Source organism: Pan paniscus, chromosome 2 (assembly GCF_029289425.2).
Source record: "Pan paniscus chromosome 2, NHGRI_mPanPan1-v2.0_pri, whole genome shotgun sequence".
NCBI lineage: Eukaryota > Metazoa > Chordata > Mammalia > Primates > Hominidae > Pan > Pan paniscus.
In genome coordinates this window covers 106055048-106077410 of record NC_085926.1, presented here as the reverse complement: position 1 = coordinate 106077410, position 22363 = coordinate 106055048, and the positions used below count along the sequence as shown (strand labels likewise).

At 41.3% G+C, this 22363-nt stretch overlaps 1 protein-coding gene across 3 annotated transcripts in view; it reads left to right on the top strand.

Annotated features, from left to right (window-relative positions):
- The first annotated feature begins 8390 nt into the window (after positions 1–8390).
- CD47 (CD47 molecule) overlaps positions 8391–22363 on the top strand; it is a 47940-nt gene continuing 33967 nt past the window's right edge. The window contains exons 1-2 of one of the 3 annotated variants that reach the window (XM_034957053.4): positions 8391–9158; positions 19664–20017. In XM_034957053.4, the coding sequence (XP_034812944.4) occupies positions 8675–9158; positions 19664–20017 (838 nt within the window). In that variant the 5' untranslated portion in view covers positions 8391–8674. The remainder of the gene's footprint in view (positions 9159–19663; positions 20018–22363) is intronic. The other 2 variants (XM_034957054.4, XM_034957051.4) reach the window with 2 other exon arrangements.

Here is a 22363-nt window from a genome sequence, read left to right as displayed (position 1 = left end):
CATAGCAATGAGATCAGTGTTAGAGAAAAGAAGATTGGCAGATGGACTCAGAGAGCTCATGTAGTAGCCTCAATAAACAAACTTCATGAGGTGCCGTTTCTCAAGTGGTTTTGCACAAGTGGTCATAGCGGGGCAGGGAAGGGTGCACCTAGAGAGCCCTGTGTAGGCAGAAAACAGTTTTCTCAGCAGACATTCCTGGCTGCTTCTGGTGGAGGATTCATTTGAAATTTTCAGTCTGAAATGCAGACAGCTACTCTGCAGCTCATTTCAGAGAACACCCATGTGCTCTAGCCTTCATTTTCTTTTTCCTACAAAACTTGTCCCTCTAAGGATACAAAAGGCAGTCTTTGGAGACCTATTTCTTTCTATACCTTGGCCCCAGAGAGGAATTACGGTGCAGTAAAATGTTGCCAATGGGGTTGGGATTAAAAGAAACAATGAGTCTGTAGAATGGTTTCGGTCAATTCAAGGGTGTTTGTGTGAAAGGAAGGAACTAGGGAGTTACTATGGCTGCTGGCACTATCTCTGAAGGGATGGGCTGTGGTCATTAACTACCGTACACAGCATACTTCAGAAGAGATGACACATTTATTTCTATTTATGTTATGTTTCCTTTGTAGGTCAGCTAGGGCTCTGCTCTGCCTCATCTCACTCCAGGACCCAGGCTGAGGGGGCAGCTGCTGTCTGAGCATTGCTGATTGCCATGGCAGAAGGAAAGAAAAAAGAAAAAATTGCATGCTAGGCCTAGAAACTTTGGTCCAGATGTACGTGGTTATCATAAGCAGAATTTTTTTTTTTTTTTTTTCGAGACAGAGTCTCTCACTCTAGCGCTGGGCTGGAGTGCAGTGGTGCCATCTCGGCTCACTGCAACCTCTGTCTCCCGGGTTCAAGCGATTCTCCTGCCTCAGTAGCTGAGTACTACAGTACTTCCCGAGTAGCTGGGACTACAGGCATGCACCACCACGCCCAGCTAATTTGTGTATTTTTAGTAGAGACAGGGTTTCACCATGTTGGCCAGGATGGTCTCGATCTCTTGACCTCGTGATCTGCCTGCCTCAGCCTCCCAAAGTGCTGAGATTACAGGCGTGAGCCACCATGCCTGGCCTCGTGAGTTGAATATTATCCACACCGCCTCCCTCCACAAATTCATGTCCACCCCAAACTTCATAATGTGATCTTTATTTGGAAATAGGGTCTTTGCAGGTATATTTAGTTAAGGAGCTCAAGATGATATCTAGGTTGGTCCCTAAATCTAATGATGGATGTCCTTATATGAAGAGGAGAGCACACAGAGACAGAGAAGACCCTGTGAAGACAGCGGCAGAGCCTGAAGTGATGCAGCTCAAGTTAAGGAATGCCAAAGGCTGCCAGGCTAGGAAGGAAGGATTCTTCTCAGGAGCCTTCAGAGAGAGCGTGGCCCTCAGAATAGTGAGAGAATAAGCTTCTCTTGTTTTAAGCCTCCTGTTTATGGTAATCTGCTATGGTCGTCCTAGGAAACTAACACACTGGCCCAAGCGAATCCCAGCGCCATACCCGATTTCAACGACACAGGGAAGGACAGTCTCACAGTGCTGGATAGTCTCTCTCAGATCCACCCTCTACCTTTCTATACTCTGCTCTGAGCCTGGAAAGTTAAAATTCAAGAACTGCATAAACAGACTCCCCTTTCCTCTGGCTCCTCGTTAAGATTTGCCAATAGTGGGAGTTCAGAGGGAGGGAGGAGAGTGAAGTCATCTAGTTTGCCACCTACCTCCCTGCCAGGCTGGTTGTAGCGGTGTTCCACTATTGAAGGCCACAGCTCCAGCCAAGCATCCCCTCCTTCAGTTTCTCCTTTCTCTTGGGGTTCTAGTAACTGTTTCTTCCCTATACTCCTCCAGGAGTGGGGTGCAATAGCTGTTGTTAGCCAACATGCTCTGTCATTCCTTGTTGGTTTTACATTGCCCCACTCACAACCTTGTAAACAGTCCTTTTCTTAATCTCTTCTCAATAACTTCATTTGAGCGTGCCATGTGTGTTCTGCTGAGACCCAGGAGACACACATACCACATACCCAGGAGGAGAGTTAGAAATCTTTGGTGGACAGAGTGACGACCTTGCTAAATTGAGAAGCAGCCCTAGTGAAACAATGGTGGGAAATGCAATGAGAGTGGCAGGTCACATGATGGCTTTTCTTCCACCCCTCCATCTCTGGCAGAGGAAGGAGTGTGAGCTCTGAAGCAAGATTCAAACCCCGGCTCCCCCGTTTATCAGCTGTAATAGGAACCTCTCTGAACCTCAGTTACTATTCGTATATGATGAGTATAACAATGCTTTCTTTATGAGGCTGTTACATGGATTAAGGGAGAAAAATACGAAAATAACCTACCTGTGGTAGGCAGAATAATGTCCCCCAAAGATTTCCAAGCCCTAATCTCTGGGAACTTGTGAATATGTTACTTTACATGGCAAAAGAGACAGTGTGGATGTGATTGAGATTACAGACCTTAAAATAGGAAGATTATCTTGGATTACCAAGGGGGCCCATCTAATCACTTAAAAGCAGAAGTGGAAGGCAGAAGAGTTGGTCATAGAGATGCAGCACAAGAAGCGGAGACAGAAGAGATCCAGGGTCAGAAGAATTTAATATGCCATTCCTAGTTTTGGGTGTGCAGAGACTACCTACAGTGACTCAAAAGAGGCCTCTAAATACCAAGGGAGATGCCCAGATGGCAGCCAGCAAAGGAAACAGACCTCAGTTCTATAGACATTGATTTCTGCCGACTACCTGGATGAACCTGGAAATGGACTCTCCCCTAGAGCCTCCGGAAGGGAAAGCAGCTCAGCGAATGCCTTGATTTCAGTCTTGTGAGACTTGAAACAGAGAAACCAGCTGTGCCTACTGGACTTCTGACCTACAGAACTGTGAGATAATAAATGGGTGTTGTTTTAAGCCCCTAAATTTGTAGTAATTTGTAGTAGTAGCAATCGAAAGTAAATCCACTAGCACAGCGAGGTCTTGGTGCGTGGTTTATGCCCACTGCACGTATGTTACAGGCTCTCAAAAAGGAGAGGTAGGCAAGATACAAAAGGGTCTTCTCAGGACTCAAAACAGTATGTGTTCTCAAAGAAATAAGCCTGCTGCAATTTTGCAATGTAATGTAGAAGCTGGCCTTCTCTAGTGCTTTCAAGCTGTCATGAATATGGGTGCCCTACATGAGTGGCCTCCAGCAGCAACAGCAGAGGGAGGAGTAGAGAATGTTGTGCATCTTGTGGCGGAAGCAAATTAATCCTTGTTATTCATTTGACATGCAGAGGAAAACGCATACCAGATCACATTGTCATCTCTGTGGCAGGATATCCCTTACCTAAAACCCTCAGTCCTATTATCCTCCTACCTTGAGGCAGTTCCTGCTTCTAATATTTGCCCCTAATTGGAACACAGGCTAGCAAGAAAATGATTTCCTGCTGCTGGAGCCTTCCTTCTGTTCTCCTAAGCCAAATCCATCTCTCCAACGCCACAATCCCATACCAATATCTTCCAGCTCCCTAACCATCCAAATCTAACCCTTGACTAGACAGCACAGACCTTCGTTGCTCTACTGCTTTATCTGATGACTGGGGTTCCTATGCTTTTATAGCTGGGTCAAGTTGAAATAGCACCCTAGGAGACTGGGCTCCAAGCCAGGTATCAGAGACATGGGTCCCTCAGCATTTAATCGCCAATGAAATGTGAAGAAGCAGCAAATTAAGGCCTACCCACTAGGCACAGACACGCTCATCTAGCTTCAATCAAAACTGTTGACACTTCTCCAACTCAAGGTGCTCCTTCAACGCTCCTGAGCAGCAACTGGTGATTCTTTTGATAATATTTTCACTGCCCTTCTAGGAGACCAATCTCACTATATAAGATGATTATTATAATAAGGGCTAATATTTATTGTGTGCCTACTGTGCCTCAGGCACTGCTCTACATAACTGTAAAGGTGTTAACTTATTACATTCTCAAGCCATGTTCAAAAGTTAATTTATATTGTTTTTAACATCTTCGCTTTACAAATGAGAAAACAAGTGCTCAGAAAGTTTAAATAATGTGTCCAAGGTTAACAGGTAGTAAGTGGCTTGACCTATAACTCAGACCTAGGCTAAAGTGACTCTGTATACTACATACCACCCTGTAAATTTTCTTGATTGATTCGACACACGTAGGTCTCCAGGCACTATGTTTGACTTTGGAGATTGTGATGGTTAATTTTAGGTATTAACTTGACTGGATTAAGAGATGGGTGCTAAATCATTATTTCTGAGTGTGTCTATGAGGGTATTTCCAGAGGATATTGGCATGTGAGTTAGTGGACTGAATTGGGGAGATCCTCCTTCAATGTGGGTGGGCACCATCTAACCGGCTGGGGGTCTGGATAGAGTAAAAAGGCAGAGGAAAGGCTCTCTTACTCTCTCTCCTGGAGCTGAGACCCCCTTCTCGTCCTGTCCTTGGCCATCAGAACTCTAGGTTCTCCAGCCTTTGAACTCTGAGACTTGCACCAGTGGCCTCCTGGCTTCTTAGGTCTTCAGCCTTAGAGTGAGAGGTGCACCAAGGGCTTCCCTGGTTCTGAGGCCCTCCAGTTTGGACAACCATGCTACTGGCATCCCTGTGTCTCCAGGCTTACAGATGGTCTATCGAGGAACGTCTCAGCCTCTTTAATCACATGAGCCAATCCACCTACCTCTCTATCCTATTAGTTCTGTCTCTCTAGAGAACCCTAATACAGACATGCAAATATACTCAGGACAAATTTCATTTTCTCCAAGCTAATGTGATAGAAGAGGAAACTATTATGTAGAAACAAATATCTACTGACACATTTTGTTAGCAGTATGAACAAAGCATCATGGGAGAGATAACTAGACCTATGAAATGATGGAGAATCATGGCAAAGAGGAAAAGTAGGGTTGAGAAAGGCTTCTTGGAGGAAGTGATATTTGATCTTGGCCTTGAAGAACGAGCTAGAATTCTCTGAGTTGAGGAGCAAAGAAGAAAACATGAGGGAGAATTATGAGAAGCAGAGCAAACAGCGTAATTGAAGCACAAAAGCCTGAAAGTAGCATAGTCCAGGCATGGAATAATCCAGTGTTGCTAGTGTTGCCTGACCATGCAACAGATGTTAGTTTGCATTCCATTGGCCAGAAGTATTAACAAGTGAAGAATCTTAATTACAAAAAAAGCACATATTCAGAGACACTAAGAAGAAAGAGATAATACTCCGAAACTACAACCAGCTGATGACTGATAAGTCAAAATTAGGAATTTAATGATGCTAAGAACCTCTAATATGTCAGGTCAGCTCCAAGGTTAGTTCAATAGTTTCATTCACATATGTTGGTCGGGCGCGGTGGCTCACGCCTGTAAATCCCAGCACTTTGGGAGGCCAAGGCGGGTGGATCATGAGGTCAGGAGATCGAGACCATCCTGGCTAACACGGTGAAACCCCATCTCTACTAAAAATACAAAAAATTAGCCGTGCGTAGTGGTGGGCACCTGTAGTCCCAGCTACTCGGGAGGCTGAGGCAGGAGAATGGCATGACCTGGGAGGCGGAGCTTGCAGTGAGCCGAGATCATGCCACTGCACTCCAGCCTGGCCGACAGAGCGAGACTCCGCCTCAAAACAAACAAACAAACAAAAAATAAAAATAAAAAAACATGTTTACACAACACCCTTTTATGCTAGGTGCTTTGTCAGACACTGATGGAAGATATAGTTCCTGACCCTGAGAGGTTTATTTACTCATTCAGTCATTCATTTATTCACTCATTCTATTTATTCTTTTAACAACCATTTGTTGAGTACATACTATGTGTCAGGCAAAGGGGCTAGCAGTAAAGAAGACTCATATGTAAGCTCCCTTCATTGAGCTTACAGTATAGGAAACAGTTATTACTGAACATGAAGACAGCTATATAAACATAATTTCAATAAAAGATGGTAACTGATATGCACCAAAGTAAGACTAAAACACAGAGAAGTGCACTTAACTTATACTGCCATTATCATGGGCCTTGATTTACTGTGGGATCCTTTGCTGTTATGTTCCCTTACGTTGACAGATGCATCTGGCCCTACACAAAGCACAGACTATGAGTAGGTAGGCACATACAGTTCTAAGCCAACCCCTTGGGGTACCAGGAGACAGCACTGTCTCATGTCGTTGCATGACACACCACCATGGGGCAAAACATTTGCTGAATGAAGTTACAATAAGGATACAATTGTATCTACATAAACATTTAAAGATACTATCATATCAATACCTACTATGTGGCAGGATCTTGATGTTGTGTGGGGAGGAAGATAAAAGTAAATGTATTGTTGAGACAGAAATGAGGGCAAGGGAAATTTTTTATGCACTGAGAGAGGAAGTTTGTGAATTTTTTCGCTGGCCATGGAGTCAGGGAGACTTCAGTCCAACCACAGTCCCTCCCTGAGCTTGTGACCAAGCCTCACTTTCCTTATCTATAAAGGTGACAAGAGTGATTTTTTTAAGTTTATTTATCTGTAAAGGGGAAACTGTAGCAACTTTGATATTATAGGGTAAAAAGAAAAAAGGATGAAAACCAGAATAAGGGAGAGAGACAAGAGAGAGAGCAGTGTCACTTATAACTGTGGGCAAAGTGCTCACCATTCCTCTTTCCCTTTGTTTCCTCATCTCAAAAAGGGAGATCATAACATTTATCCTTTCTGAGGTTGTTATGAAGATTAACTTAGGTGATATAGCTAATGTGTACTTCCTGTGTTCAAAAGATTCTAATATGTATTATCCCCTCCCTCTCTACCCAAGAAACTCCTTACATACAGATAAGATGAGCTCAACATCCAAATTAAAATGCTTTGAAAAGTTAAAAGGCAAACCTTTAAAATGATTAAATACTGAAAAGAGCTTAAGGTTATCTCAGAGAGAGGATAATCAAACCTAGGCAGGCTGCTTTGGACTGTCTCTCCTGGGATACGCCTGCTTTTGTCCCACCACCAAAACATACCCCAGCTAGATTCCCAAGAGCAGCAGTGGTCACCCAGGTGGCCTCTCATTCCATTTTCTGCACAAAAAGACATTAAGCATATAGCTAAGTAGCTCCCAGTGTAAAACAGAACATCACCCGATCTCCACCTCTGAAGGTTGGGGACAGTCCTTTCTAGTCACTCTTCAGCTTTAGGGGGGTTGGTCGGTATCAGGGACAGCTGACAGCCTTATTTAGCCAACCAGCTGCTCTGTGATACACAATGTCCCTAATGCTCAAAGTCTGGTGGATGATTCTTTTGTATCCACATAAGCAGCAGTTGGAGGAGAATCGATGAGTCCCTTTGGTTGCCTCGGGGTGTCAAGGCTGCCATTCAAATCATTACCACCATAATTATTAACCATTGTTTTAGTGAGATGTCTGCCAGGCAATTGTTTTTATTTTTCAATCATTAAAAAAGCAATCAAATTTCACTAGAGCAATGCCTGCCTCACGCCGCATCAACACATTTATTAAACCCCTTCTGTTTGCCGAGCTCAATGGAAAGTCTTGGAGGAGGGAATACTTAAAATGCTCTCGGATTTAAAAGAATTGATAATGCTGTGGGGAAGAGGTTCACACAAAAAAAGCAATTACAGGAAGAAGCTCGATAGTATACAATACACTGGTACAGAGTGTCATAGACAGTGCCACTTTCATATGCTGGATTTTATTTCTATGGCAATGGGATGCTTGGGAGGAGCCGCACTGTGTAGAGGATTTGGAGAAGTGGGGTATTGTGGTGGGAAATTGCTTTCTTTCCCAGCAGGTAGGAGGAAAACAATCAAGGAGGTGGACAGGATGTGCACTCCATTACAGCAGCCACCAGAGCCTGACTTTCTGATAAGAGAGTACATCAGTTAGGATAACGGTTAAAAGTATCTTTAAAAGACTTTTGCTTCAGGATGAATGATGTGGCCTGTGTGATTCAGCGATAAATTCAAAAGCCTTGTCCCTATTGTGGCTTGCGGCCACATTTCGAACCCATTTTTCAAGCATGTTAAACCCAAGCGCAGCGCAGAGGGCTGCACGTGGGGCAGTCACAAACCAAGCTCAATAATCTTGCTGGTGGGGATGTTTTGGACACGCTGCTAATGCCTGTTTGCGACAATGCTCGCTAGTCCCGGTGGTGGCGGTGTTCACAGGTAACAATGTTTACCACCGTGAATGGAACTTGTTTGATTAACCCTGATCAGAGGATGAAACCACTAAAGAACCAAGTGAGAAAGAGGGAAGAGAACCGCATAGGGAAGAGCAGAGCGAGCAGACGAGCCGAACGCAGAGCCCGCGAGGGGCGAGTGGAAGCTCCCTGCGGGCAGGTACCCGGCCTCCGCCCTGCCCTGGGCGTGGCGGCCTCGGGCTCAGGGACCGCTGGAAGCTGCGAGACGCCCCCACGCGGGGTGCGCTTCGGCGCTAGACGGCCGCGTCCGGGGGAAACGGGCGCTGGTGAAAGCCTAGGTGTCCTGCTCCACGCGCGCAGCCGGACGTCGGGTACAGGGAGAGACGCGGGCTGGGGCGGGGCGGGACCCGGCCCCTGAAGCGCGAGGGTGGGAGTGAAAGCAAAGAAGAGAAAAGTAGAGAGAGAGGACAGTGGGGCCCAGCGCCGCGCGAAAGGCAGGAACCGACCCGCGGACAGGAACGGGTGCAATGAGGTCCCCGGCGAGCATGGGAACACAGGGTTCAGCCTCCTGCGGCGGGCGAGCACGCGGACCCCAGGGGCGGGCGGGTGCGACAGGACGTGACCTGGAAGCGCGGCGCGTGCCACCGCCCTGGAGCAGGCATCCGGCCTCCGTGGAGCGGGCAGGCGGGCCCCGGGTCTGGAGCCTGCGACTAGGGAGGGCGCCGCGTCAACAGCAGCGGTTGCGGGGCGGGGCCGAGTGCGCGTGCGCGGCTCTCGCGGGCGGGGAGCAGGCGGGGGAGCGGGCGGGAAGCAGTGGGAGCGCGCGTGCGCGCGGCCGTGCAGCCTGGGCAGTGGGTCCTGCCTGTGACGGGCGGCGGCGGCGGTCGGTCCTGCCTGTAACGGCGGCGGCGGCTGCTGCTCCAGACACCTGCGGCGGCGGCGGCGACCCCGCGGCGGGCGCGGAGATGTGGCCCCTGGTAGCGGCGCTGTTGCTGGGCTCGGCGTGCTGCGGTGAGTGGCTCCTCGCTCCCAGCCCTGCGGCTGCTGTCGCTTCGCCCCCGCGGGCGTGTGGGCTGCGCCCCAGCCAGCCCGGCGGCGCCCTGAAGAGGGTGGCCGGGGCGCAGAACACTCGGGCCCTGAGCGCCCGAAGTGCAGACGTGGGAGGGCCCCACGGGGAATCGGGCGCCCCCCTTCTTCCTCCCTTCCTTTCCCTGGTCGTCTTCTTCCCCCTGGGTGAGAGCGGGGCTCATCTCCTCCACCCGGTTCTCCATCTCCAAATGCACACACAGAGGACTCCAAACCGCGCACCTCGCGCAAAAATTAACTAGCAAGAAAGGGCGCGATCAGAGGTGAGGGGCTGCAGCTGCTAGGGATCCCCTTCTTTCGCACCCCTCTCCCTTCTCAGTGCTTAGACGCATTTGGGGTTGAGGGAGGGAGAGTGGGAGGGCCCGGGCCTCTTGCGATGGAAGTGCGCATTTTGGCGAAGTCGGTGAGAAGGGGTTTCTGCCGTTTGCCTCCCACATGAACATAGGAGCGAAGAGGACGTAAAGGACACAATTAAGTTTCATTTTCAACTCAGCATTCAATCAGAAGAATCTTCCGGCCCTGTAATTTTTGCTGTCGTTTTTAATCCTAAAAATAAGCTTGCTGGAAACTCTTTCTTTCTCGTGACCCTCACGCCCCATCAGCCACTTGCATACATTCTAAATTGTACGTTGAAGTTTTTCCCACTTTATTTGGGGGAACCGTTTTAAAAGTAATCTGGTTTTCGCCTGAAATAGGAAGACAGTAACCTCCAGTCAAAACATGTGCAACAGAATGGGATTTGGTGTTTTTCGACGCCAAAGAACCTCCACCCCCCCACCCCCACCCCGAGCTTTTGGAATCCATTTCGCTTTTGTAAAACGTGTGCTTCGTCTGTAAAAACTGAGCAAGGAATAGAAACATTCGTAGCTCTACAGTGAGTGCCTGTCACACTTCACATCCATAGAGCCTTTTGTGAACTTTTATAAGATTCAGAATTCAGCTTGAGCACCAGTGACAGCAATTGTTACATTTATTCTAGAATGCTAAATTAATTCGATTTTAAACTGATTATTAGCCTTGGTGTGCCGTTCCTAAAGGCTTGTGACTTTAGGTATTTCCAAGATGCCCTTAAGTCTCTGCTTACCACTTTCCTCCCTCCCCAAGCATCCTGGATGTTGGGACTGTGAATCCAGATCTCCGTTATCTAAATGGTTGATGTTAGTGTTTCCTGTCATCACGTTTAGTATGCTTGTTGCCTTTACTATCATTATAGCTAAAATAATACTGCTTTCAGAGATGTGTTGTATAATCGCATAATAATTTCAGAACGCCTTCATATTGAACCAGATATGAAGTGATACAGTATCATTTATTCAAACTGCCTAAAAAGTAAAAAGTATAAACCATATACTATTTTTAAAACAGGTAGGTTAGATTTAAATCACGTAGTTTAGAACTGTTGGAATGGTACTTTGAGTGATAGGATTTATGTTAGGCCTTCTTTAGTAATAGTTAATATCATGTAATTAGCACTCGTTTACACACAATTTTAATGTGTTCGAATCCCTAGAGTCATCGAATTCAGAATTTATAGTATTTTATTTTACTTAGTTAATATTAACCTAAAAAAAAGCAAAATACAGGCATTATGCAATTGAGTTGTGTTAAGTGTGGACTGTAAAACAGGATAGTATTTGTTATAAAATATGTTTTTGTATGTGTTTAATATATAGCTTCAAAAGGACATATATGAAGAAAGATGTCTCAGCACATAGGTAGTTATAAACCAAGGGTTTGAGAGACTGACTTTAGAATCTAGAATGAGTAAGAAAGTGATGAATCTGTACATTCATTTGTATTGAAGTTTGATTTTGCTTTCAGTTTCGTTAATTAAGCCCCGGGAATCAGGGACCTTTCCTGGCACCCTCTACAGTGTTAGTGGCCTTTGTGGTAAAAGAAGTTATCTCAGATACTCATTTCATGCAATTACAGGCAAACTGGAAGGCACCTTAATGGTATGCAAGATGTGAAATGAATTACTATGTTGCATTCCACTCTGCCCCCACTCATGTACAATTATACTTTGTTTAAAAGTGCATAGTTTCAGTGGTATTTATTAGCTAGCAAATAAAACCTTAAATAATGATGGTGTTGTGAACTGTCTTTTTAGTGGTTGAATGATTCCTCTTTGTTCAAAATGAGGTGTTTTTTTTTTTAAATCAGGGTACATATGATTAAATAACATTTTTTCCATCGTCTAAGTCTAGTAGTAATTTGGCTTGTTTAAATAAAAATGTTTTCTCTTAAAGAATATATTATTTTTAATTACAAGTTGCCATTTTAAGGAAGTAAATGCCTATTTAAAAGTACGTATTTATGGGGCCGCCCCAGCAGTCTAGAGGCAGTGTTTTTTAAAGCATTACACTAAATGCCTACCATTAGGACACTTGCTCATGCTGTCATCTGTGTTTTGGCAGATGTTTTATCTTTGCCACTGAGTTGTTCATGGAGATTTGAAAGGCCAAGTTCTAAAGATGAGAGATAGATGACTTTACCCCCAAATTGATACATATTCTAAATCCAAAATAATCACGCATATTCGCAAAACTAGATTTGCATTTCATAGTATGAATTCAGCTATAGCTAGTATATAGGCATTGCTTTTAATATAGTAATGTTCTTTTTGTGGCATAATTTTCAATCACTTTCCCTGTCTCAGGTTTCTGCCTACCTTTTTGTACAAGATAAACATTTCTATTTTCATATCTTATCTCTCAGTCTGATTTTAATAATATCGTCTTGGGTTATCATAAAGTTACTTTCACTTTGTATACTAGTGTAGATATTTCTTCTGTGATAAAAAGAACAAGAATAATAGTGTAGGATCAGTTTTGTTAAACTCATTGTAGTACTAAAGTAGAAAATACAGAGCACCCAGGAAATTTGATTCTGATATACCTAGACTAAGACAATAGAATCTGGGTTTTTCCTCTTTATGATTATACAGTGTTGAAACAGAAATCAAGCTACACCCACCTCTGAATATTTCATTCCAAATCCATGGAGCAGTTGCATAAGACTCAGAATCTGGTCAATCTCATGGTTTGAGATTCAGATTAGGAGAATTAATGTGCATATTTGAATATATATCACACTTGTAGGTTAAAAGGTAAAGCAAGGGGTTTGGCAAGTTCAAGGTCTGTCAAAACCACCTTTTTTCCATTTCAAGCAAGTATGAGCCTATACTACACACCAAGCAGTTTGCAACGCCCTCTTTGGCATATAGACAAATTTCAGACAGTATGTCAGTATGTCTCTTAATGACTTAAGATGTAGTATATAGACAGTAGGGATATCTTGTTTTTATCCCCTCATGGTACTTAGGTGCTTGTTAAGGCCATAATTCTGGATGTTATTGACTTTAAACTGCCCTGCCCTTTTTAATTCTAAGTTGGCCTCTTCCATTCTTATAAGGCCACTTTTAAATTCATTAGGGGGATTGCTTTGGGTCAGAACTAAGTACAACTTGTGGACACCCCACTCTACCCCAGACCTTTATTTTAGTGTCCATTGAGGAGAGATCTGACTTCATCCTTTTTGTACATAACCCAGTGTAGCTAGAGACTCCAGTTCTTCAAGCCAGACACTAGTTCTAAGGGGCAAAAGTAGGTAGGATTCCTTTCTGGCGTGTGTCTTTACTGATGATCTTTGCTTCTTTACCTAAGAGGCTGCTGAGACTTCTTACTCCATTCCTGAACATCCATTCCCAGCAGATAATTAACTTCCTACTCTACTGCAAAAAATAGTGGTGTGTGGTTTGGACTCCCTCTGCTTCCCTCCCACCATTACTAAACTGATCTATAACATCTTAGATAACCTTCATCTCATTCTCTTCCGTCATCCAGCTTCAGAAGAAAACCTACTCACTTTTCCAAGGAAAGGACAACCTGTCTACCACCTTTTCACTTCTACCATCTTGGAGACCTGCTCAGTCAGCTTAATTCTTCAGTCTTGCATCTTAGATCTTTCCCTCTCCATTGACTCCTTCCCCGTAGCTTGCACACATGATCAAATTTTACCCCATATTAAAAAATAAAACAAAAAACCTCAAGAACCAAAATGTCCTTGCCCTTGTTCCTGCCTGCACATTGTCAGTTGTTGCCTTCTCTGCTTTCTTACACTGCCAAATTTATTGTAAAAGAATCACTGCCACTTAATATATTTTAAGTGCTTGATAAAGCCATCTTGTTTCTCTCTCATTTCTCAAACATAGTGTGCATCAGATCTCACTAGTCCATTGACAGATGGAAAGATATTCTCCCCAAATATTTAAGCCTCTTTTCTCTATAATTAACCTACCATCTAACTAGCTACGCATAGTATTTTGGTTCACAATTTTAATTTTCCCCTCTTTATCTCCCCTGCCTCCCACAACTAACTTCTGTTGATTACTGTAAGTTTTAGGTCTTCTCTCCAGTTGTTCTTTACCTGGACTATTGCAGTAGTCTGTTAACGGATCTCCCTTTCTCTTTTCCCTTGCTGCCCTCAGTCCTTCCTTTACACTGCTGTCAATGTTTTTTTTTTAATGAAATTAAATCTGAGTGGTTTACGATTGTTTATGTTATCAAGTCTAAACTCAGCATGACATTCAAGGAAGCCCTTTAGAATTTTTCTTATTCATCTTTTCCAACCTCATTTCCTAGAGCTCACCTAAATAATTCTCTGCTTTCAGTTCTTCACTTTCTTTATCTGGCTGTACATGTTACTCTGCCTAGAAAGCCCCTTCTTTCCCATAACATTCTTACTCATCCTTTAAGACCCAGTTTAAACATCACCCTCTAGGAAGATCATTCATAGACACATTCTTGTGATTTTTAAGGAACTTTTCTATCCAACCATACAAGTGACTTGAGATTTTCCATGAAAATATGCAGCTTCATGATTTCATAATCAAGTCTATACAAGTGAGAAGCAGTGGCAGGTTCTCTTGAAATACAGAAGAAAAATCTATCTTCTCCCACATGACTTTTAGATTTTTCTTCTATGGAATTTATACTTTAAACTTTTTACATTCACAAGGAATGTATTGAATCCTACTTTCTGGACCCTGTGTTAGATTCTTAGGATACCAAATGAAGACAGTGTCTTACTTTCTGAGCCTGGAGAGATCAGTTAAGTAAAATAGTAATTACACAGTAGTAGGTACAGTGACAACATTTGAACACAAGGCAATGGGAGCAATAAGGAGGGGAAGAATACAATTGAGTAATGGTAAGGAAGGGGAACAAGATTGAACGACTCAACTGTGCTTTAGTAGGAAGAGCAAAAGTTAGCAAACTGTAGCTGCCATTTATTGAGTACTTGCTGTATATGTGAAAGGTGATACAAGAACATGTTATCTTATTAAATCTTAACAATATCTCTATGAGGTATATACCATAACTATGCACATTTTATAGATGAGGAAACTGAGGAGCAGAGGTAAGTAACTTGCCTAAGGTTATACAGCTAAGAAGTACATGAGCTGAATCTTAAACTAGGGTCTGACCCCTAAATGTGTGCTCTTAACTATTATACACCCTGTGTACTCAGTGGGGTAATAGTGTATAACAGTTAAGAGGCTATTTAGGTTTGAGGAACAGTATGTGCTAAGGCATGGGGATGAGAGTGCATTTGCATAGTCATGGAATTGCAATAACGTCATTATGATTGGAGTTTAGTGTGAAAATGAGGGAGTACAGGAGGTGGGGCTGGAAAGGATCTTGAAGGACCTTGTTTGTATTCCATGCTAATGTACTTAGAATTTAGCCTGAAAAGGGTTGAGGGTGTTGTTAAAGTATCTTAGGCAAAGGAGTGCACATTTGCATTTAGAACAGTTATTTTGGGAACTGTAGAAAATACATCAGGGCCAGGATGGAGAAACCTTGAGGATGGAGGCAGGGAGCTGGTTAGGAGGATATGGCAGTAGTTCGAGGGGGAGGATGAGTGTCTAATTCATTCATTCAACAGACATTGGATTTAGGAACTATTAATTAGGTTGAACCTACTAAGAATTCTCCATGGCTAAGGAGAGGGAGTAATCTAATGTGATTCTTAGGTCCAGGTCTGGTTCACTGGTAGATGATAGAAAATACTTTAGCAAAGTGATTTAGGCTGAGGGTAAGAAGTGGGGGTACGTAAGTTTTTGGACATACTGACTTTGAAGTAACTGTATTACATCCAAGTGGAAGTGCACAGCAGACAGTTGGCTGTCCAACATCTGCAGTTTAGAAGAAAGGCAGTGCATGATTCAGTTTTTTATTTAAAAGTTTGCGGGTGAAGAAAACCATGGGAGTCAGGGAAAATACTAGGGGGCAGAGGGTGCTGAATCTGAAGCCCTTAGGGACACTAACATTTAGTGTGAGTCAGGGAATAGATTTCAACAAAGAAAGCAAACTAGGATGGGGTGGACAAAGCAAGAGGAAATTCGTAATCAGGAGATACCATGGAGGCCAAGAGAGAAGAGCAAGAAAGAGACTGCCCACTGGCTCAAGAACTGTGGAAAAGTCAAGACAGAAAGTGAACCATGCATACTTGATTTTTCACAAGGGATTGGTGGTGACTTTGGCAAGAGCTGTAGTAATGAAGAAATAGGGGTGAATGGGTGGAGGCCACGTAACAGATTTAAGGAGTGAATTGGAAGTGAGGAAATGCTTATAGATTGTTAATTTGGGATGCTAGGGAGAGAGAAAGTATGAGGGATTTTTTTTAAGTTGGCAAATATTCAAGCAATTTTTAAAGACACACACAAAAACAACACCTTGTAAATGGAATGGGGGATGTGGGAGGCTGATAATCAACTAAGGAAAGTCCTTGAGGAGACTGATGGGTATGGAGGCAGAAATGGAAACTAGCTTTCAGGTGATGGGATTCATTTCTGAAAAGGAAGCAAAAAAAAAAAAAGGTGTGGATAGTTGGGGTTACAGGTAGGTTTATAGGGAAGGAGTATTGGAAGCTTCAGGATTCTCCTCTGAAGGTTTCAGTTTGTATTAAGAAATAGGGAGAGAGGACTGTTGGAGAGTATGGGATAAAGGGCAAAAGGGAGTAATTTAAGAGTTGTTAAAAAGAAGCGAAAATTTACATGAAACATGTAAAAGGGTAAAGATTGAAGGCCCGGAGGAGCAGGGACTATGACATTCTTCTGTTTTTGCCTATTAGCAACACGAATTTTCTTAGAAATCTGTAAGACCAATTACTCTTCTGCCCATCCATAAGGACGTTGTCCATGCAGAAAAGATAACACTTGTAACCATGTATTATATAAAGTACTTATCATCGCCCATATGAGAATTGTAAGCTCCTAAAATATAATAACTATATTTTTTCATCACTATATCCCCACATCCTATCACAATATTTCATCACAGGTAATTCTCGACAAATGTTCATTGCATTTTTAAAATTTCTAACCTGAACTTGTGTGCTGTGACCACCATGGATTGAGTCTTCTCTGCCACTACAAAGCTCTTTTCTAGACTATGATATGAGATGGTTTGGGCTGATAGTCTATATTCACCAATACTTGTACAGTTCCAATGAAGGTTTCAAGTCTAATACTTTTGGCATTTGATATAAAATCATTTCCCCATTTTATTTGCTAATTTATCTATAACTCTGGCATTACTGTTGGTTACATTTGTCTGCTGCTATCTGATTTAGACTGCTATAAGCATATCTTGTTTATTCAGAGTTTTCTTATTCATGTTAATTATCTGTGTTTCTTTATTTGCTCTCTACATTTTAAATAGTTTCTTCACTTTGCTGTTTTATGAGAAGGGAGTAGGCAAAAGGAAAAAACCCCAAATCAAACAGTTTTACTACTTAATAGTTTTTTAATGCATCTTTATAGAGATTGAAGTTGTAGTTAACAGCTAGAGTGATATTTTTGGCCTGCCCTTATTTATTAATTACTAGTGCAAAGGTTATTCAAATTGTCATTTATCCAGGTCAATTTTACTGTTATTTTTACTAATAGCATTTATTCTACTTAAATTGCTTCAGCTATAAAATGTTTTTATTGTAACAAATAATGCAGTATAATTATTGCTTTCTGTATTCCTTTGAAAATTCATTCTCTAAACATATGTTATGAAATGATGGATTGTTCACCAACTACTTCTTACTTACTTAATTAAAGCCTTTGCAAAAAGTTTCATAGGAAGACTGAGTTCTTCATTCGTACCTCTTTTTTTTAAGAATAATCTCTTAAAAGTCAAACCATGATTCATACAAATATAAAATGAACATGTGTCAAAGATTTTATTTCACTAATTAATTAACAAGCAAACCAGCAAGAAGGCAAAACCCTTTTAAAAGAAAATTGGAAAAACAGACACATTTATAGGCAATCAAGAATGCCTAAATGAATTTGCTAATAAATGCCAAATTGGTCAGTATCCTCAGGGCAGTAAAATGTAGTCTTTTGGAATCCTCTCTTCCACCAGGTGGAAATCAATTGCAGAACAAGATTTATTTTTATCTCTATGGACACCAATCCATTTGAATTACTATCAGTTTTCTACAACTTATGAAACTGTAAAACAGCCCAGTCAAAGTCAGTGAAAGGCACAGGCTTCTATAGAGTCAGATAATTCCAAAGGGTCTGTTAGACATTGCCCAGCACTTGACTGAAAGGATACCCAGTAGTCTTTGTATCCCTTTCAAAATCTTCGCCATATTTTCTGATACTTTCCTTCCTTTATAATTTGAACATCTTCACCCCTTTATTCTTCTCTGGTATACTATGTCCTCTCTCCCTCAGTGTTTCTCTCTCAGGGGAAATAATTCACAATGCCAAAGTTTTAAAGAATGCAGCGGAAGTCCAGGTTTTGCCTTGGGCTTCCTAGTATTTGGGTGGCTAGAAATGTAGAAAACTGGGAAGAGGTGAGCTGTGGATGCCCACAATATAGGTTCAGACTGCAGTTTCCCAGAAATATAACAATTTGGACTAGTCAAAGAAGGCCCATATCATTACATTAAAATGCCAGATTATCTAGTTTTTGTAGTATCACCCTACATTTTTACAGCATAGTATTGTTTAGAGAGCACTTGCCGCTGTGTTTTCCATGTTAATGCTCAACACAGTTCTGTGAAGTAGCCCGGTGTTTGTTTTTCATCCCCCTACTTAAGAGATCCTCCTATTTTAGAGAGTAAACCAAGGCATAGAAAAGTGAGTTGCTTAAGGCAGCATATTAAAAAGGGGCAGAAATAGGATTTTTACTCAGGTGTTTTGAACATTGTCCAGTACATATATTCCACTATGCATCCTTGCATTCAATTCATGGGGTATTTATTGAGTAAACATAGTGTTCTTACAATAGAAACATTCTATGCCTCTGATTTTTATTCCAGTTTATGTAGAAGTAAATCTTAAGTGTGAACTATTAACAAAGTTGATATTTTATTTATATTTGTTAGTAATTTGTGTTTTGTTTTTGTTTATGTTTTGAGGGGAAGGCCAAGTAGCTACTTAGGTAAAAGAGTTGCCGAGTGGCTGAAGAATATGGAAGACAACTACAATTCCTACACATTCTTGTACATTTTAGTTGAACAATGAGTGATTACATTTATTTACCCAGTGCCTCTTCTATAAGGCAACAACTAGTAGTTTATCCTATTGAGAAGCGTAGATAGGATGCTTATTAGCAGTAACTGCTCTTGGTTTCAACTTGCATCTTACTTAGCTTTTTCACCGTTTTGTGGTTTCTTGGAGGAAGAATACCCGTAATATACATTTGGAGACTGTTGTTCTGTAGTGTCAATGAAATGTGGGGGTGGGAAAATGTCATTCAAGACTCCCATACAAAATGTCTATTGCTGCCTATATTTTGCTATGGGAAAGTAGCCACAGATAATGGTTTTTTTTTCCTCATTAGTATTTTAAGATTTTCCATCCTAGTGGAAAGATGTGATTTGATTCATCCTATCTACTTTGTATATTAAAGTACAGTAGAACCTGCCACTTTTTTTGGAAATGCAGCATAAGGATAAAGATAAATTTCATATCAGTTCTATTTAGCAGTGTATTGAAGTTGAGACTGAATAAAATATTTGGTTTGGTTTTCTGTTCAAAATTTTACCTTGATAAGGACAATATTTTTCTACATATATCAGTAGGCAGTAATGATTACTTCAAAGCTTCCAAAGCCAGATACTACACCTGCATGTTCCAACATAGTTGCTGAATTTATTCCCAAGATGCATGTAATGTATACTTTGTATTATTGAGAATGAATAAAGAAAAGTCATAATGATGCCTTCCAGCTGTGCAAGTTAATATTAAAATATAATTTGTTTGCATATTTCACCTAATAGGTCTTCTTCATTGCTATACTGTTTACTTAAGTGAACAATGGAAATGTTGCTGTTTATCTTAAGGATTTGTAACATGCCTAAGATCTTACAGTACAGACTTCTATAATTAATGAAACATTTTTCTTTTTCCTTTCCAGGATCAGCTCAGCTACTATTTAATAAAACAAAATCTGTAGAATTCACGTTTTGTAATGACACTGTCGTCATTCCATGCTTTGTTACTAATATGGAGGCACAAAACACTACTGAAGTATACGTAAAGTGGAAATTTAAAGGAAGAGATATTTACACCTTTGATGGAGCTCTAAACAAGTCCACTGTCCCCACTGACTTTAGTAGTGCAAAAATTGAAGTCTCACAATTACTAAAAGGAGATGCCTCTTTGAAGATGGATAAGAGTGATGCTGTCTCACATACAGGAAACTACACTTGTGAAGTAACAGAATTAACCAGAGAAGGTGAAACGATCATCGAGCTAAAATATCGTGTTGGTGAGACTTCTATGAAAGCTCCTTTTTTTATTTGTCCTGATACAACCTGATCCTCTTTCGAGAGGAGGCTAAATGGGGATAGGTACTCCTTTGAATCAAAAAGCAGGCTGTTATTAATAAATGTTGATGTAATGTTTAGCAAGTTTAAGATTGTGATTTCTATCCTATTTGTTAATCTACTCTTCACAGTAAAATCTACTATTTAATTTGTATTACTTGTTAATTTGTATATTGTGTGGTTCTCAAACTTTTGGTCTAAGGACCATTTTATTTGGGTGATTGGTCCTGGGGTAATGTCCTCTTCATTTCTGTTTGCTGCCATCCAAGTGCTTTCTTTCCTGTGACTAATTTTCAAGTCTCTTTCCAATTATTCAGCCTTCTGTTTTTTGTGTTTTTTGTTTTTTGTTTTTTTTTTAACCTTACACTTTGACCAAGGGATGACAAGTCCCAGCCATGCTTCCTCTGGAGAGAATAGAGTCAGGAGATTAAATCACGTTATCATGGATGATTTCTTCAGATTTTCTGTGCTTAGCCTTACTTTGATCTTTTTGTTGGCCAAAATATGAGAGAACTAGAGATTCAAATTAATTTATTCAAATTCAGACTTGATTATAGCACCATGATTCTGCCCTTTTTGTCACAAACTTGGGTTGCTGAGGTGTAGAAGGTAGTAAAATTAGCTGAAGTAAATAGTCTCCTCTCTTTGCTGTTTCCTGCTGTGCTAGCTGAGTTCTTCAACCCCATATGAGTATGTTCTTTCTGTTTTGAAATCTCTATTTAGAATTACCTGTCATATTACCGATCATGGCTTAACCACATTTTGAGAACCTTAACTCTAGATAGGTTCAGTTCTGTTCGGTTGGATCAACTATTTGCCTAGCTTTTATAAAATAATCTACTACCAGATTAGGAATGGGGTGTTTGGTTTGATGAAATGTTTGCACATTACTTAGGATTGAGAATCAGGAGGTCTGAGTTACAGCCCCTGTTCAGCAACTTACTATTCACCTGTGTGATCTTGAGAAGGTGCTTAACCGAGTCCAAGTTACCTCATGTCCGAAATGGAGATGACAATAGATACTTGCTTTTATGTATTCTACAGTCTAATGAGCATCAAATGAGATCCCAGGTGAACATGTTTTTTTGTAAACCAAAGTGTGTTGTAAATGTTAGTTGTTTTCCTGGGATGTTTATTTTATGAAGTAAAGTATCAAGTTGTTGAAGTTAGCCTAGAGCATTGTGAGAGGGATTTGTGTGCAGTGAGGAATGGGCAGGGGATGGCTCCGAGTAGGCAAGGTCTTTCTGCTCAGAAATCTCTCTTACATTGTAGCTTTTACTATTGATATTAATTTGGGCAAAGGAGCTTTTTTTGTTGTTGTTAAGTGTACCTTTAACGAAGGGTGTAATCAGTCAGTCATATCCACTGCAACTAACTGGTATTAGACCATCTAATACCTAGTTGAAATTTTTCTGAGGTAATGTACAATTTTGTGGAAATGAAAGAATAAGACATGGGGGAACAGTAACTTTTGGGGGGTAATGTAGGTCACTGAGAGGTAAACTGGAAAACTCAAGATATGAGATTTGAAAGGCCAGAAGATGAAATGAAGATGGAAGAGAAAGGAATGCCAGGATCTGAGATAAAAACAGTTTATTATTTTGCGTGTGATTGAAAGACTGTTTTATCTTTGTTTTCAAAATACCCTATAAAAATAAAAACTAGACTTATTTTGGGGGCCATTAAAAGGGAAAGTATTGTTTTATTATAGAGAATGTAGAAAATTCTACCAGAGGTTTGAGACATTTGGCTTTGCATCCATTTTAATTTTTTGAAATAATTATTGATTTACAGGACGATTCAAAGATAGAGAGCTTCCATGTGCCCTTCACCCAGTCCCCCCAATGGTTTCCTCTTATGTGACACAATATGAAAATCAGGAAGTTCACAATGGTGCAGTGTGTGTTAATGGTTCGCTCTGATTTTATCACGTGTATATTTGCGTAACTACCTACACAATCAGGACATAGACCTATCCATCATCACAAACATCTCCCTCATGCTTATTCTTACTAGTCATACCGCCACCTCCCACTGTCCCTAACCTGGCAAGCACCAATTTGTCCTCCATATCTATTATTTTGTCATTTCAACAATGCTATATAAATGGAATGATACAAGATGTGACCTTTTGAGAAGGGCTTTTTCACTCAGCACAATGCCCTTGAGATCTATCCAAGTTGTTGCATCTATCAATAGTTCTTTTTTCCTTACTTTTTTTTTTTGCTGAGTAGTAGTCCATAGTATGAATATATCACAGTTTGTTTAACCACTTACCTATAGTAGGA